Below are 15,786 nucleotides of genomic sequence, written 5' to 3' on the forward strand. Positions count from 1 at the left end.
AGGCTGCAACAAGGTCTCCCTGGAGCTTTCTTTTTTCCAGGCTGGACAGCCCAAACTCTCTCAGTGTGTCTTTACAGGACAGGTGTTTCAGTCCTCTTTTAGTTTTCATGGTCCTTCTCTGGACCCACTCTGACAGCTACACATCTTTCTTGAGCTGGGTGTCCTAAAACCAGATGCAATAGTCATTTTGTTGCCCAGGAATTTCCAGTGCCAGAAGTGAAATCTATTTATTTTTCTTCTGTTACTTTTTTCCAGTTGACTTGGCTAAGCATTTATCATCCACAAAATGCTGCAGCAAGGAGTTCTATGGCTTTCTCAGGTGTTGTGTGAGGAGTCACTCTCATTTCCTCATTCTAAATCTGCCACCTGCCAATTCCATTTGGTGCCACCTTTGCTTTGTTATGGGCAGTCAGTCCCTGTGTGCTCCTTTTGGTGCTTACAGTTTTATAGAGGTTGCACTGGCTGCAGTGCAGTTGCTGATGAAGGGCTTACCAGTTTCTCCAAATGTTTCATGTAGAGCAGGAGTCAATTGCTGGTTTGGATAAACTCCTCTGTTACTGAAAGGGTGACTGGTCCAGCCGCTTCGTCTCTAGCTCTAGGGAATGCAAGAGATCCCTAAGAGAGGTTTATTTTAGAAAGATTTCCTTCAAGGGAAGCTCACCTCACAGCTTGTAGTAGCAGACCCTGGCCAGATTTGAGTCAGCTTCTGCCCAGTCCTTCTGGGATTAAAGGGGCGTGGAGATCCCCATCCATCTGTGACAGGATGGGGATCACCATGCTAGGTTAATTCACTGAACTGAATTATGCTTTGGTGTTTAATGCCACTTTTACAGTCACACAGGCCACATGCCCTTTCTGATGACCCATGGAGAGGAGCAATGGCAGACAATGAGTAACAGGAGAGGTGATGCTGCCCCAGCAGCCTTAAAGGCAGATGGAGTAGTTGGGGACAGAGAAGTGACCCTTTTCCTCACAACCATGGGTTCATTTGTGCCATACTCCACACAGTGGGATTTTACCCTCTTGACGTTCTGCTTTGCATCCACTGGGGTAATTCTGGTCCAAAATGTAGTCAGAGGGCTAAGGTGAGGCATTATAGTGGGGGAAAAAAGTGACTAGCATTGAGTAAAGGGTTTTTTTCCCCAGCCTCAGAACTGGCAGGGCTGAGCCTCTTGCTTACACTGTGAAGAATTACAACATTTCTGCTAACACAAATATGCGTTCTGAGTTTCCCCTCTCCCAGCACATACGCCAACCACCCACCACTTGGCAGCTTCCCCCTGCTGCCAGGCAGCTGCTCTCCCAAAGACCTGAGGATTTCCCCTGTACTGCTCCCTGCCTGTGGAAGGATTGTACAGCATTGGACCTGCTGATCATGTTCCCTAGAGGAGAGTGCTGCAGGGATTCTGGTGTCCCCCTGCTTCTTCTCCTCTCTCCCTCCCACTTTGGGACAGACAGCCCTTCTATAAGCAGGCTTGGGGTTTGAGATTCACAACATGATGCCACCAAAATGTGCTGCAGAGGAGATTCTCCAGGCAGTCACAGCATGCACATTAGGATTAGCTGTTCTGGGAGAAAGCAAGGGCCTCCATTACTACAGGAGAGCCGGGGCTGAAATCAGTAGGGCTGTTTACACAGCTAAAGCAAACTGATGCCAGAGGGTACCTGTGGGTGGCCCTGGGGTAAACCCGTGTTGTGCTGCGATAAATCTTTCTCTGGTTCTATTGCTCACATGCAGCGTGGCTCCCAGCGTGGTGTGGCATGGCAGCCTCCTCCTGCCTGGATCCTGCCTGTTGGGCCTGCTCTGGCTCTGTGTGCTGAATGCTCTCAGATGCACTGGCTATGAGCAACCTTCCTTATGGGCCATAACGGGTCTGCTCTGTGTGCCCGCTACGCACAGGATGCGCGGCTGTGGCGCTGGGATGCCTCTGTTGCTGGCTCTTTGCACAGACCTGGTGCAGCTGTTGATGCTGCAGGTTTGAGACAGAGAGGGAGCAGATACACGCTTGGTACTGTGGCATGGAGCCACGGTCGTCACCTTTTGGAATGTTGTGGGTGAAATTCGATATAGATGAATGCAAATAAATGTTAACTTGGGAGATAAAACGGGGAGAGAGTTTTTATAGATTCCAAACTAGCAGAACTGTGAAACTCACTGGTTTTTGAATATGCTAAAAGTAAAATTCAATCTTTGTCCCTTTTAATTTGGGCCTCATTTGCTGTTTTTATAAGCTGCATAAAATGAGAAGGGCTCCATAAGGACAAGAGATAAGAATGTTAGCAAATCTCTAGTTAGGTTCATGTGAAATTTATTCCTGTGCATTTATGTGGCAAAATGATTTGTCAGAAGAGCACACAACCACTTTGAAGGTATATGGGGCTGATCCGCACAAGGGAAGCGGTACCAGCATTCATGGTTAACTGTCCAGTGACTGCATCCCATTCCTCCTTGTCTTGGAATATTGGAGATAGAAGCAAACATCTTTGTGCACTCCAACAAAAATCTCTTTGGGGAAGTTTTTATGGTTTTCTCTGCAGGAACTTTATCTAATCTTTCTAATGTGCTGGGAAGGAAAGGCACATTGCTCCAGTATGTGTCCTCCAGCTTCTAATTTGCTCAACAAGCCAGTGTTGAGTGGTTGAACTGATGACTTCTTAAGCTTGATTACTTTTTCATCTGCCTGTGAAGTGTAGACTATGTAAAACTTCCTGTTCATATACTCTCTGAGGACATTCATGTCAGTCCCCATTGTGTTTCATCACATCACCCTCTGACTGCCACAGAGGCCATGGAAATTTAGGACCTGGCGGTTGTCCTACAGAGAAAAGGGACAAGGACAGGTGGAGGCACATCATAATTAACAACATAAGTTGTGGGATTGTTTTTTCTTGTTGGGGGATGGATGTGTGTGTGTTCTTTTTGTTTAGCATTTTCATATTTCTTTAATTGATATGTCTCTTTGACTAGATCCTAGATCCAAATTGGCAGGGAAACTTTATCTGCCATGAAGCTGTATTATGAATTAATTTGTCTGTCATATGTCTGACATGGCAGTGTGTTTCTGTGGAAGACACTGTGCTGTGCTTATATTCTAAACTGCCGTTCACATGATCTATATCTCTTTTTTTTCCCACCCTGTGGAAGATTTTGGCTTTTTGGCAAAATTAATTTTATATACCTCGTCTCCTTTCATCCCCAATATATTTTCAGAAATTCTATCTGAAGCCTCATGGTATTTACAGCTTGGAAGTTCTCTGGTGTAGGCTGGGCTCCCACACAAGGCTGCATGTCCCTTGATATACCAGAGCTTGTTGTCTTTGCTTGAGGCGGGTTTTTAACTTGCCAACTCAACACCAAGAGCTGTTCAAAGAACTATCCTCCTGCTTCCCCCCTCCACCAAATACTTCAAAAAGCTGGGTTTAAAAGAGATTTTCTGCAAGCATTAGTCATGGGATATAGAAAATAATGCAAAGAATTACAAAAAAAAAAAAAGCAGCACACATAATGTGCTTTTGTAGAATTACTATATTTAAAGGAAACATAATATGAGAATGTAATTCTGAGTCATAAAAACCACAAACCACAATACAACTCACCAAACCCCAAACATTCACAAGTGTGGCCAGTTCTACAGGCACATATTTTGCCCAGTCCAGCCCTCTGGTGTTGGGATATAAAGAAGCAAAATCTTACCACGTTTGCAACTGGGAACTCTGGCCTGACCATGAGTTCACAGATGAACATCCCCAAAAGCAGAATCCTTCTTTATCAGCCAAGCACCAAGATAAAGCTTTAACGAGACAAATACGGTATTATTTCATCCCAGAGGTGCTTAACTGGTAGCCGTTTTTCTGGACAGACTAGCTCAATTTTTTTCATCTTACTTTTTGTCATCTTACTTTGCCTGAGGCAGTCTGATATATCTGGTTAGTTGTGGTTAGAAAGGTGCTAGGGCACCTTATAAATGACTTTTTGATTTTTCTTCATTTTACATCTCTTTCTGGCCAACATTAGGCTCCTGATACTTGGAGACATCCTAGAGCCTATTGCAAGGTCTGCTGAAATCCATCTGCAGTTTGTTGTCTCCTCTGTGCCATTGCATATGTTTGTCCTCTGTGCTTTGGGTTGGGAAGAGTCAATGGTTAGAGTCTGGCTGGTGGCAGGACTTCTAGGTGCTTTTCCGAACTGTTTCGCATTCCAGGGCACCATGAGATTTAGGTGGATCCCACACGCTGTGAACAAAGTAACCCAGTAAGTGAAACTAGTGAAAAGGAGATCAGACACCCATCAGACAGCTCTCACCAGACAGTACAGCAGCACTTGCAGATGGAAGATTTGGTTTTCAGAGGAGTTTTAATTGCCAGGTTTTCTGAGTTTATGCCAATAATAAAATATTCTGTGGAAGACAGGGTCTTGATGACAGGGGTCCTGCCCACCTCAGTCATGATTCTTGACATGACTTCCCTGGTATACCAGCACGTTTGTTTACAAAGAGAGGGTTTTGTTAGGCATTCCCCACTCTCTTTGTTCCTTTTAGCACTCTGGACTCACACAATCCCATGTGCTCAACCTCCACGAGCTTTCCCTTGCTTCTCTGTAAACCAGGAACTCCTCTTTTCCTTTTGCAGTCCTTACCAGTGCATGGGCTGCATCCTCTCACTAAGAGCTGCTGCTGTCTGAGGAACTGTGCTTTTCTTCAGTGTCGATCTTTCTGACACTTATGGATGAAATTAAGCCCCTCCATCTCTATTTAGCCACAGATGGGCCTTTTCAATCCCAGAAAACCCTGTCACCTGCTGCTCTATTATTAGGATAGCCATGTTTTCACCAGGAGTAAACACCAAGGATAAAGAAAGTTTGGGATCTGATGTGAATAGTGGTTGAAGGAAACAAAACCAATCTGACCTCTGACTTTTTGCTGGTTGGTGGCCAAGGTGCCAACCGCTTCTACGACAACATTGAGGACATGATTGGTTTCCGGCCGTGGCCCTTGATCAAGATTTGCTGGCTGGTGTTCACCCCTGGTCTGTGCTTGGTAAGTGCAATTATGACATCATGATGTGGCACTCTGGGTCCCCAAATTCTCAGAAGAAAAGGCTGATTTATCTCCAAGGTGCTGCTGTAAATTTTTTAAACTGCTGTGGAGAAGCAGAAGCTTGTCCATAGCTGAGGTAGCCATTTATTTCCTTTGTAAAGCCTTATGTTTTGCCTGGAAAATTAATTGAGCCTGAGAAGCCAATTGTGTATTGTGAAGGCAAAAGGAAATGTATCCTCAAAGCCTGGAGAGGTTTGGTCAAATTACCTATGAATAGAAGACCAGTGAGAATTACCCTGTTCTGAAAAACTTGCTTCAGCCTGTGTTCCTGGGACTGCCCATGGTTCAGAAATATCTTTCTATAGCCATTGGCTTTCTATGTTATTAAACCTCTTCCAAAACTTCTGTGACTGTGTTTAAAGAAAATGCACCCAAATTCAGGCAAGTTCTTGCCTGTTTTGAATTTGTGTCCAGTCTTGTTCCACTGACTTTTACATGCTTTCTGAGCCAAATTCTGGTTTTGTATCTGATGTTGAGAGTTGTTTTCTTTGACCTCAGTGGGAACACAGATGGGATCTATAACTATAACAAAAGATTCCTAGTTGTTTGTCCCCAGACTTCAGCAGGACTTGAAGATTTGGGAAATTTTTAAGGCAGCCCAAATTGTCTGAGAGCTCTGTAGCTAGAGAGCCCCAGGAGGGGTAAATCTGTGCCTGTGTGGTTCTTCTGAAGTCTTTCTGCCAGGCAGAACAAAAATTCTTGTCTTTGATATGAATAAATTGCTATCTCAATGTTGCTGGACCCTCAAAGCTGCTTCCAACTTCGCTTATTTGAACTCTGCAGAAGCCTGAAGGCTTTACACTGCAGAGATGCCTGGCCCTGGCTCTGAGAACTCCTCGTGCAGCCAGCATGCACCAGGCTCTGCTCTCTGCAGCCAGCAAGGTCCCTGCTGGCTCATGCAAGGCAGAACACCCATTGCCACCCTTGCAGCCAGTCCTTGCAGGGTGGCCAGGCTGCCGGGCCTGGCTGCCCCTTGTCTCTCCTTATGTTTGTGTTTTCTGCTCCCCAGGGCGTCTTCCTGTTTTCCCTGATCAAGTACACACCCTTGAAATACAACAATTCCTACGAGTACCCACCCTGGGGCTACGTGCTAGGCTGGCTGATGGCACTCTCTTCCATGGTCTGTATTCCTCTCTATGCCATCTTCATCCTTCTGAAAACCAAAGGACCCCTGAAACAGGTACTGAGATTGTGGTCACTGGGCACGTTGCTATTGCTCCCACAGATGGTTCAGGATGAGCCCCGGGGAGAAGGTACCTGGCACATTTCTCCTCTGAGAAGGCAAGGGCTGGTGAGAGTGGCCCCTCCCCAGAATGCTCTGTAGCTCTCGTTGGCAGTTGGGAGAGCTGGGAGGGTCTCAGCACAGCTCCCAGGCTGATCATCAAACGTGCAGTCTTCTGTGTGATGTTGCACCATCATGCTCAGTGCAATATATAGACATATATGTAGTATATATGCAGTAGATACCAATGCAAACCAAGTGCAAAACCAGGATCTGTTTTGCCTTTACTTCTTGTCTCTTGTAGCCCTGGGTCAGGACCATGTTATTTTCAAAAAAGAAATTACCCATAGTTACTAAAGAGGACGTGCTCACAGAGCTGTAAGGCTCTACCCTGTGCCATGCCCGTGCCTGTCCTCTTTCACTGTAGACATCTTTGTCCTTGTCCTAGGAAGAACTGTATCTAGGGAGATGGTACCATGGAGATGACACCTCACCTGACCCATGAAGAAACACCTGAGTGATGTACAGTACATCTAAATTTCTACACAATTCCTCTTCTGGTCCTTCCCCATTCTCACTGCAGCTGATTGGAGGGTGGGGGGGGCAGAGGGAGCAGGTGAACAGGGGATGAGAGCATCCCTGTGGCTGTGGTGTAGGTGTGACAGTCACATGGTGGGCTCATGGAGAGGAGGGCCCTGCATTGCCAACACATCCAGGGGTGGGCTGGGTACAGGAAGTCTTCATTTGTTCCATTGTCTCAGGGAAGGTGAATCTGTGCTCACAGTGGCTCCTGTTGACTGACTGGAAATAAGTATCTTAATAGGGAGAGACAGGAGTTGTGGCAGAGGAGGCTAATGCTGTTCTCAGGCTCAGGAAAAGATACAGAACAAGGTCCAGATGGGACTGGTAGCGACTGAAGTCTTCAGTGGAATACTGACATAGGCATAAGCCATGCAGGCAGGAGGCCAGAGAAGAAGTATTTTGCACTAAAATAGTTCCTGTTTAGCTGCCTTTGACCCTTCGGCCTCCTAGTTGCTGTTGGCAGACATGAAGAGATTTATGAGTCTGGAAGGGAGCTGGAAGGTATACACTTCCCACCATGAGGAACTGCAGGGGAATCCAGGGTGCTGTGGTATGATTTGCTCCAAGTTCACACCTCGAGTTCCACCTCCTACAGCATTTTCCTGTGCTCTGGGCCATTTAGTGATGATGCATGGCTGGTTTGAAGAGTTTGATGGGGTGGCTGACATGTCTGACTCCCCACAGCTCAGAAGCTTTTTATGTCTAAATGAGGCCTTGGAGCTGTCAGAGAAGTAATTGCCCACATGTCCTGCCTGCTAAACAAGCACTATCTCTCACCAGGAGCAAAGTGCTTCAAGCCCTTGGACCGAAATGCTGCTGTGAATAGTGTTAATGCTCATTGTAGAGCACACCTGAGGAATTGATTTGGCCTGTTTCGATCAAGGGGTTTTCAGTTTGTCCTGGTTTGCATTCTATTAATTGAAATTTCCAGGGACTCCTCAGCTACATTAGGATGAAGAAATTTCCAAGGATGCGGTTCAGGTGTGTGGGAAGGTATTGGCTGCTAAACCTAGGTTGATTCAGGGGAGAATCAAAGCCAGCCACAAAATACCTTCTGGGATAGCTGTACCTGTTTTTAAAACAAATTTTCTCAAAATGTACCTGTTCTCCTTTTCCAGTCACACCCCAGAATTGTAGTGAATTAATTTCCTACACAGATGTTTCTAAGAACAGAGTCTTTGAATATTGCAAACCATTCACTGAAAGCAAGTTTGTAATTGGTAATTACGATCCGTCACTGCAACAAACTGATTCCTCTTGTTACACTTGACTGACCAAGAAATGCAAATGATGGTTCCTAATGTGCCCGATTAAGACAGCTCAAGCTCCAAAGACTAAAAACTCACAATGAAGTGCCCACAGAACAGCTGCAGACCAAGGTCAATTTTGGAAACCATGGGGCAAATAGTTCTGAATAAATGAACAAAATCTGTGATTCTGGCAGGCACTTCACAAGGAGTGGGAGCACTAAAATGAATCCAAGGAGTCATGGATGAATTGCCTGCTCTGCTTGTGATGCACTCTGCATGGGAGGAGCATGCACTGTCCTGAACAGCTTGTGATGGAAAAAGTTAGTAACTGTGAAAGTCAGGTTTCAGCTGGGAAATGATAGACTGTCCCATGGAGCTGGCAGGTAGCTGCAGGACATCATTACTGGGCTTTGGGAGGAAACCAGGAGCTCAGGAAGTTGTGTGGCACCAGAGGGGCTAAAAAAATGGGATGAAGAAGAGCAGAAATTCACTGCAGCTGTCGCTGAGAGCCAGCATTTTTCGCTGAAGAGCTCAAAGATATTTTCATTTTTTAAGAATAAACTCCCCAAAGTTGTCACAACACTGCATACATTGTGTGTGGAACAGCCTGTAGCATTCTGCATTGCACAGGACAGAGGGAACTAAGGGCAGGCAGCTGCCTCACAAGCCCTGCCTTCACCAGCGCAGTCTGCTGACTGGAAGAGGGGAGCTGAGGATAGTCTGGGGCAGGAGCCAGTCTGCAGAGGGACTGCTTTACCTGGGAAATGCCACTGAGGTAGGTATTGCCTACCACCCTGCTTTGGATCATAGCAGGAGATGCCCAGCATCTGATGATCAGTCCGTTTGAAAGGCTTCACAGCTCCCACCAAAATCAAGGGAAAGTTACTTGGTATAGGAAAAGCAATGCTTTATGGTGTTTTTCCCATTGCCACAGAAAATGTTTGTGGTGCTAATTTCTGGCATCCTCCCTCACAGCAGCAGGTCTGTGAGGAGCACTGTACATCAGATTATCAGCCCACAGCCCAGATTTGAGCCCAGAGGCAGAATAATTGTCAGAGAGCAGGCGAAGCAAAGCTGCTCTCCTTCTCTGTTTCACAGCCATTCAGCAGGAGAGGAACAGGGAGCTGGGAGCATTGGCTCTCTAGATGCCTTTGCCCCCAGCAATGGTTGTGGATCACTATTGGCTGTCAGTTTGCTCATCAGCTTAATTAACAGCGCCTTCCTCTCCGCAGCGACTGAAGCAGCTGATTTCCCCGGCGGAGGACCTGCCGCAGCCGAAGAAGCGGCACGTGGCGGGGCCGTCCGAACTGAGGCGCGAGGGATGGTCTCCTCCAGTCCAGGAGGTGATCATCACAGAGAGAGAAACCCACTTCTAAGGCACCTGGGATGTTTCCTCCATAACCCAGACTGATTTGCTCTCTGCTTCCCAAAGTGGTTTCTTTTCTCTTCCCTTCATTCCTTCACATCTGTGACAGAAGCATCTGGGACACCCTCTCCTTCCAGACAGCTGGTTGCACCCACTGGGAACAGCATTTCTTTTACACCTTGAGGACAACTCTTCTCGTCAGCAGCTGTGGAGACTGCAGCACACTTTTGTCAGAAGTGCCCTTCAGTACTGACACAGGTTGGGAAGAGAAAAACAACATTGTAGCAAAAAAAGAAAAAAAGGAAAAAAAAAGGAAAAAAAGTGTGTTCTTGTTGGGAGGAGGAAAAGAAACCACAGTGGTGAGAGTGGTGAAGGAGAGCAGAGATTAAAGGTGTGAAGGAACCAAGTTAGGGATGCAAAAGCACAAAATGATGGGGCATTGGCACAGGAAATAAGTAAGTTGGTTCAGTAGTACATAAGAAGCTGGAGGATGACAAAGGAAAGTGCATTGCTAGGTGACCTATGTACAAGGGAAAGAGAGCCAGGAACATAACATAACCAATGACAAAAGGAGGCTGCAGTGTCAGTAGTTACAGCTTCAGCTGTCACTGGAAGGGAAAGGAGTGACAGAGTGCTCAACGCCATCGTAGTTGTTGATGATGGATCTCAAGGCAGTCTGAGTCTGGAAAAGGAGGTAAGGAATAACTATCTAGGGGACTTGCTGTTGGTCAAAACTACACGGCCCAGTGAAAATGCATCCGAGAGTGAAACCGATGAATATTTGACAATTCTTTCAGAAAACTCATGGAGTGCAAAAAAAGTCCCAGAGCAGTTGGTAAAAAAAAAAAGAGAGCTGCAGCACAGCTGGGACAATGAGACCCCGAGGACTGCACGCCCACAGATTTAACTGCACTGCTGGGGCATTTTGTAGAGGAATTAATGAAGGAGTTGATAGGCCTGATCCTGTGCTGCAGAGTAGCTTTGGGAAGAGGGTGGGAGAATGATTGCACTCCCTTGGCTTTGCTGCAGATGACTGCTCAGGGGATAAGGAAGACATAATCAGGCGCAATAATCATCAGCTCAGGCAAGAAAAAGCAAAATTAATAGGTAAGATGGGTTCATTGGAAGCAGATTTTGTCAAATTAAAGGTTGGTTGTTGCCAGGGTAGTCAAAAATGTGATGCGATGGGTGGGAGGAATTGTGTTCGGATGCAGGGTTTGGTGCAATGCCAGATGACTCTGTCCTGTGGAGGCTGGGGCTGTAAAGCTCCCTGCCAAATCCTGCTTCAATGCCGATCAAAATTTCACAGCTAAACCCACCAGAAAAGCCAGTGGCAGCATGCGCCCGGGAGCTCTGCTGTGGTCAAGGGTACACGTGCTGGAGCACGGCTGTGCTGCAATATTGGTGCATCCAACCACGCCAGAGAATGGCCATCAAAATGAATCACAGATGCCACAGGCTCCTTTCCCTTGTTCCTTGTTCCAAGTAATTGCTTTTCCCCGTGCTGTGTGGAGATAAACGACCGGCACTGAAAGCAAAGGGGGAAATCGGGCCTCATCTGCGCGGCTCGGTACCTATTCCAATTGCTATGGGAACCTTATCTGCTGCAGCTTCCTCTGAGTTTAACTGGAGAATTAGCATAGGGCAATCTTTTCCCCGTTTAATTTCCTTTCCTTTAAAAACGAAAAACTGCAAACTGCTGGTGAAATGAATGTTGAAAGTCAAGTACCAGAATTTGTACCTCTCTGGGACATTATCAGTTGATTGGAAATGTTTTACTGTGGAAGGTGGAGAAAGCTGGCAAACCTCATTCACATTCCCTGCAAAGGACTGCAGCACCACATAGGACACCATTTATTGTATTTTCATTTTTTAATGAGCTGGATGTCATGCTGCAAATACTGTGGGAAGAGCTTAGCACCCAGAGGCTTGCAGTCAGGCCTCATGGTAAGTAGTTTGGTGATTTTTCCTCTCCCTCCCACCAATGTTGCTCATGATTTGGTGGGACAAGCAGCTTCCTCCCAGTCTTGGTTCTTGCACAATCCTTGGTAGGACATTTAGCCCCTTTGCTCCTGCTGCCATGCTTTTGAGATGTAAGGTAGTGTGGTGCTGTCAGAGAAGTTGTGGAGATGTGTTCACTTCTTTTTCTGAGGCAGTTGAGTAACACTGCAAAAGTCCTAGATAGAAACAGCTTTTCAGTTTGGAACACAAATGTGGGGCCGTGTTATTGAAAATAAACACTACATGAACTTGTTCCTCTGTTGCTTATGTATATTCTGACAATAGCATCCCACCTCTGCCAGGAAGCAACTTATTTTAGTAAAGCCAGAGGATTTTTTTCAACAGACACAGAGATTGCTGTGTCCATTGAAAGCAGTCATAAAATTCCCAGGATCAGGAAATTAATCCAGTTTCTTTGGATGGAATTGACAAAGTTTCAGGAATTTTAAGTCAAAGCTCAGTGACCCAGTGTCATTTAATTCCCTTTCCTTTAAAAACTAAAAACACCCACATACACCCAGCTGGGGGAACAGGGGAAAATGCCACCAGCGGCTGTCTTTTTGCTGTGAGACCCCCAGCACAATTAGAGACCAAGTAGTGGTTTGTTAAATTTACACAAATATCTCAGGCGTTGCTGCATGCATGTGACAGGTCTGACAGGTCTCCATCAACCCCTGGAATCGGGCACCTCTGGAGACCTCTGAGTCTGATGGGAAACTGCTCCTGTCCTGCACACACCAGGAATACACTACTGAAGGGCTGGTATGGAGGGGAGGGAGAGATTTATTTTTTTTCCATGTAATTGTTGATAATGTGCCAAGACACGATGCATTTGGAGTCCAAGAGAAGGTACAAGGTGGCCATACTGTGCTGCTCCTCCCAGCTGGAATTAAAACACTGTATACAGAAGAAAGGACAGACACCTGTAAACACCTAACTACCATTTCTGGGTTTCCAGTTCGTTTATTGTTCTGGTTTTGGTTTGGTTTTTTTTTCTTCATAAAAAGGTCATTTTCACCCCTCTCTCCAGAAGGAAAAGACAGGAACATAGTTTGTTAAAAAAGAAATCAAGCCAAAAGGTCTTGTATTATCCTTTTCCATCCTGTTATTCCTGTTCCCTCCCACTTCGGCCTTCTCTCCCTTCTTCCTTTGACAGTGAAAAATGGTAAAAAAAGAAGGAAACGGTCATTGAAAACTTGTACTGGACAAAAATTTGAAGAAAGAAAGATAAAACCATCAAATATCAATCACCAGGATCTCTTCAAGTTTTGTTACTTCAACTATCAACATTGTTTTTAGGAGGGAGGAGAATTGCAGTGGGATTTCTCCTTGGCTCTGAAACGTTCTCCTGTCCCAGGTGATCACAGCGAAGGACAGTGACCTGCTGTAGCTTCCAACAAGCTGGAGGTGCAGCCGTGCCCTCCCTCCAGCCCTCACCTTAGCTTTTGGGCTGGAGAGAAGCCGTGCCCACCACAGCCCTGGTGCAGGGGCTAGCTGCCAAGGACTGGAACCACAGCTCCATCCTGAGCAAAGCTCTTGATTTCCCCTGTGCAGGTTCACAGCTTACCAAGGGTCGGAAGAAGAAAAAGAGCAGTAAGGACTGAACCAGAAGAAATGAAAACTCTTAGAAGAATAGGGGTTTCTCAGACCTTAGGCTGTGTTTGTTTTGTGTGGGTTATGGGTATTCTGCAGTGGCTGTGTGGTTTGTGCTGGAACCTGGAGACTTCCCTGATATTTTGCTTCCCTGGTGTGTGGCAGGAGGGGTTTGCTGAGGTGCTTTCCCCATCTTGAGGAGAGGTGGGCCTTGCACAGGTGGAAATAAGAGATATGAGCCAAGTGACTTGGTTGCACAGCAAATGAGGGCTGGGAAAGAGACAGCAGTCATGAGGGCATATAGCAGTCATCAGGTCTTCTTGAAGTCCTTTGCTTTATCAGGTTACATGTGCTTACATATGGTAACCTTCTAATAATTAGCTAAATTGTGGTTGAATGGGGTAAGAGGGGAGTAATGTTCATCAAAGGAGAAGATAAAATAATAACTTCTTCAAACATTAAAATTTAAGACTCAAGAGGCTGAAGAGATATGCATGTGCTGCTATCCAGTTCCCTGTGCAAGGCTGCAGGGAAGGGCTGGGGCATTAAAGTGAAGGACTTTACTCCTGAACCTGCCAGGGGAAGAGAAGCAATGTGTCTAACAGTGCATGGATGGACAGTGTGGAGGGGGTTTTGCTTTGTGCTGTTTTTAAAGCCCACAATAAGCCCTGCCCCCTCAACTGCTTTTGGAGCATGATCCTGGCTCTGGTTTGAATCCCTGACCCACAGCTGCAAAGGAGGACATGTATTTTCAGAGCTGCCTGTTCTGGTTTGTCAAGCCTGAGCTTGGAAAGCTATGTGGAAAGGAAAGGGATTCCCAGGGAGAAATGCTTTCAATGTCTGTGCAAAGCCAGTTGTGGGCAATTCCATCCTGTCTTGGTTTTGGTGACATGCCAAGACCATTCTGTGAAATGGCTTTTTGATTTTTTTCTCCTGTTTCGTTTTGGTTTTTTTTACAGGCTGTAGAATAGTTTCCTGCCCAGCCTGGGTGACAGCCAGAATGGGAGCTCTGGACTAGGATGGCTGGTTTGGACCAGAGGCGTGCTTACACTCAATCATTATTTGCCAGTGACCACTAAACTTTTCCAAAACATGCTTTATCAAATGTGCAGCTTTTGTTGTACCATGGTGTAGACAGTGGTCTCTGGAGGAGGATGAGACATTACAGGCCATCTGGTGCCTTTCTGGACCTCATATTTCAACAGAACATGAAATAATCTTCTTTTTCTCACAGAGAAATAAAACTTCCCTCAAGCATAAAAGCAACTTGTCACTTTCACATATCCTGGAGAAGGGCTATCGCTGCAACAGGAGCTTCCTCCCCACATTCTGTCTTTGAAGTGAGGATGACCTGAGAGCTGGAGCTGGTGTTTCTTCATCAGGCTCTCCAGAAGCAGGGGTCTTTATGCTGGAATGCTCCAAGCAGCATGCAAGTGGGTCCAGGAGCTGCTGAAGAGAAATCCCACCGGTGGCAAGGCACAGCAGTGTAAATCCATAACCCTGGGTTAGCTGGGATGGTGGGAGGCAGCCTGGCAATGGGAACTGGCCTGGTTCAGAACTTTGGGGAAATCATGCCCAGGCAGTGTTAGTTTCTTGTGCAGTGCTTTTGGATGAGGTGTGAATTCCCCAGCCAGGCTAGGTGACTGTGGCTCCCCTTGGCACTGGTGTGATGCATACATCAGTCAAGGAACAGGGAGATGGTGGTGGGGTTCTCTCTTTGTGCCCTGTCCAGTTCTTCCCTGGGTGTGTCTGTCTCTCATCACCAACACCGGGTTCTCCAACCTCAAAATGCTTTTTCGGGGCTCAGCTTTACACCTGTTTTACACCTTAGTCAAAGCATAAATTACCAGCCAAGTAAAACAGAAGCTAAGGAGCAGCCTCCAGTTGTCCCGTCCCATAAACCCCCTTGTCCAGGAGCCCAAGCACGGGAGTCTCCACATAGGCAAGCAGTGTGGTCAGGCACAGTTAGTTTATTCAGAACCTGTGGGTGAAGGATATTTGAACACGTTCAGAACATATTCACTTTACAGTGTTTAAGCTGAGAAAATAACAGGAATTGATTTTTTTTTTCTTTTTATGGGTTACCTGCTGCAATTAGATTTCAAAAGTTATTTGGTGCCTGAAATTTTTACTATGCCCCCCACTCCAGCCTCTTTGCAGTACAAGACAGGGGGTGACATTTCCCTTGTATTTAGGAGTTTTTGTGCTCAGGCTCACTTTCCTGTTTCTATGGTCAAGGGAGGGAGCAGCAAAGCCTTTGCTGTTTGGCCTTCGGGTACCTGTGAGGTTTCATGTGAAGAGGAGAAAGGTGAAAGGGGGCTGATCCCTTTTGGGAAGTTAGAGGTACAGAACATCTCAGATCAGTGTCTCCACATGGGCGTGTGTGTGTTAGGGCATCTGGGGGAGAATTGTGCTTTGGTAGGTTTTGTCTTAATGACATCACTACTGTGACATTGTGGCAGAGGCTGGTGGGTAAGTGTGTTGCTGTCAGCATCTTGAGTTTGTGAGGCTCTGGACTTAAAAGTAGAGGTAATCTGTAATCTTGGTAAAGCTTTCCAAAATTTCTTCCCTCTCTGGAAGGAAGAGAAGGGTGTTTTAGTGACCGTGGGCAGAGGTGTCAGCAGCACCTTCTGGTTGTTCTGGCCAGAGTCCCTCGGGCAGGCTGATGTAGGACAC

General features: G+C 46.3%; 1 protein-coding gene across 2 annotated transcripts in view; it reads left to right on the top strand.

Moving 5' to 3' along the window:
- Positions 1-11,770, top strand: part of SLC6A12 (solute carrier family 6 member 12) — a 41,009-nt gene extending 29,239 nt beyond the window's left edge. For both annotated transcript variants that reach the window (XM_069003709.1, XM_069003710.1), the window contains 3 exons: positions 4,936-5,036; positions 6,106-6,276; positions 9,383-11,770. In XM_069003709.1, coding sequence (XP_068859810.1) covers positions 4,936-5,036; positions 6,106-6,276; positions 9,383-9,526 — 416 coding nt within the window. In that variant the 3' untranslated portion in view covers positions 9,527-11,770. The remainder of the gene's footprint in view (positions 1-4,935; positions 5,037-6,105; positions 6,277-9,382) is intronic.
- The last annotated feature ends 4,016 nt before the right edge of the window (positions 11,771-15,786 follow it).

This window comes from Aphelocoma coerulescens, chromosome 1A (assembly GCF_041296385.1).
Source record: "Aphelocoma coerulescens isolate FSJ_1873_10779 chromosome 1A, UR_Acoe_1.0, whole genome shotgun sequence".
Lineage (NCBI taxonomy): Eukaryota > Metazoa > Chordata > Aves > Passeriformes > Corvidae > Aphelocoma > Aphelocoma coerulescens.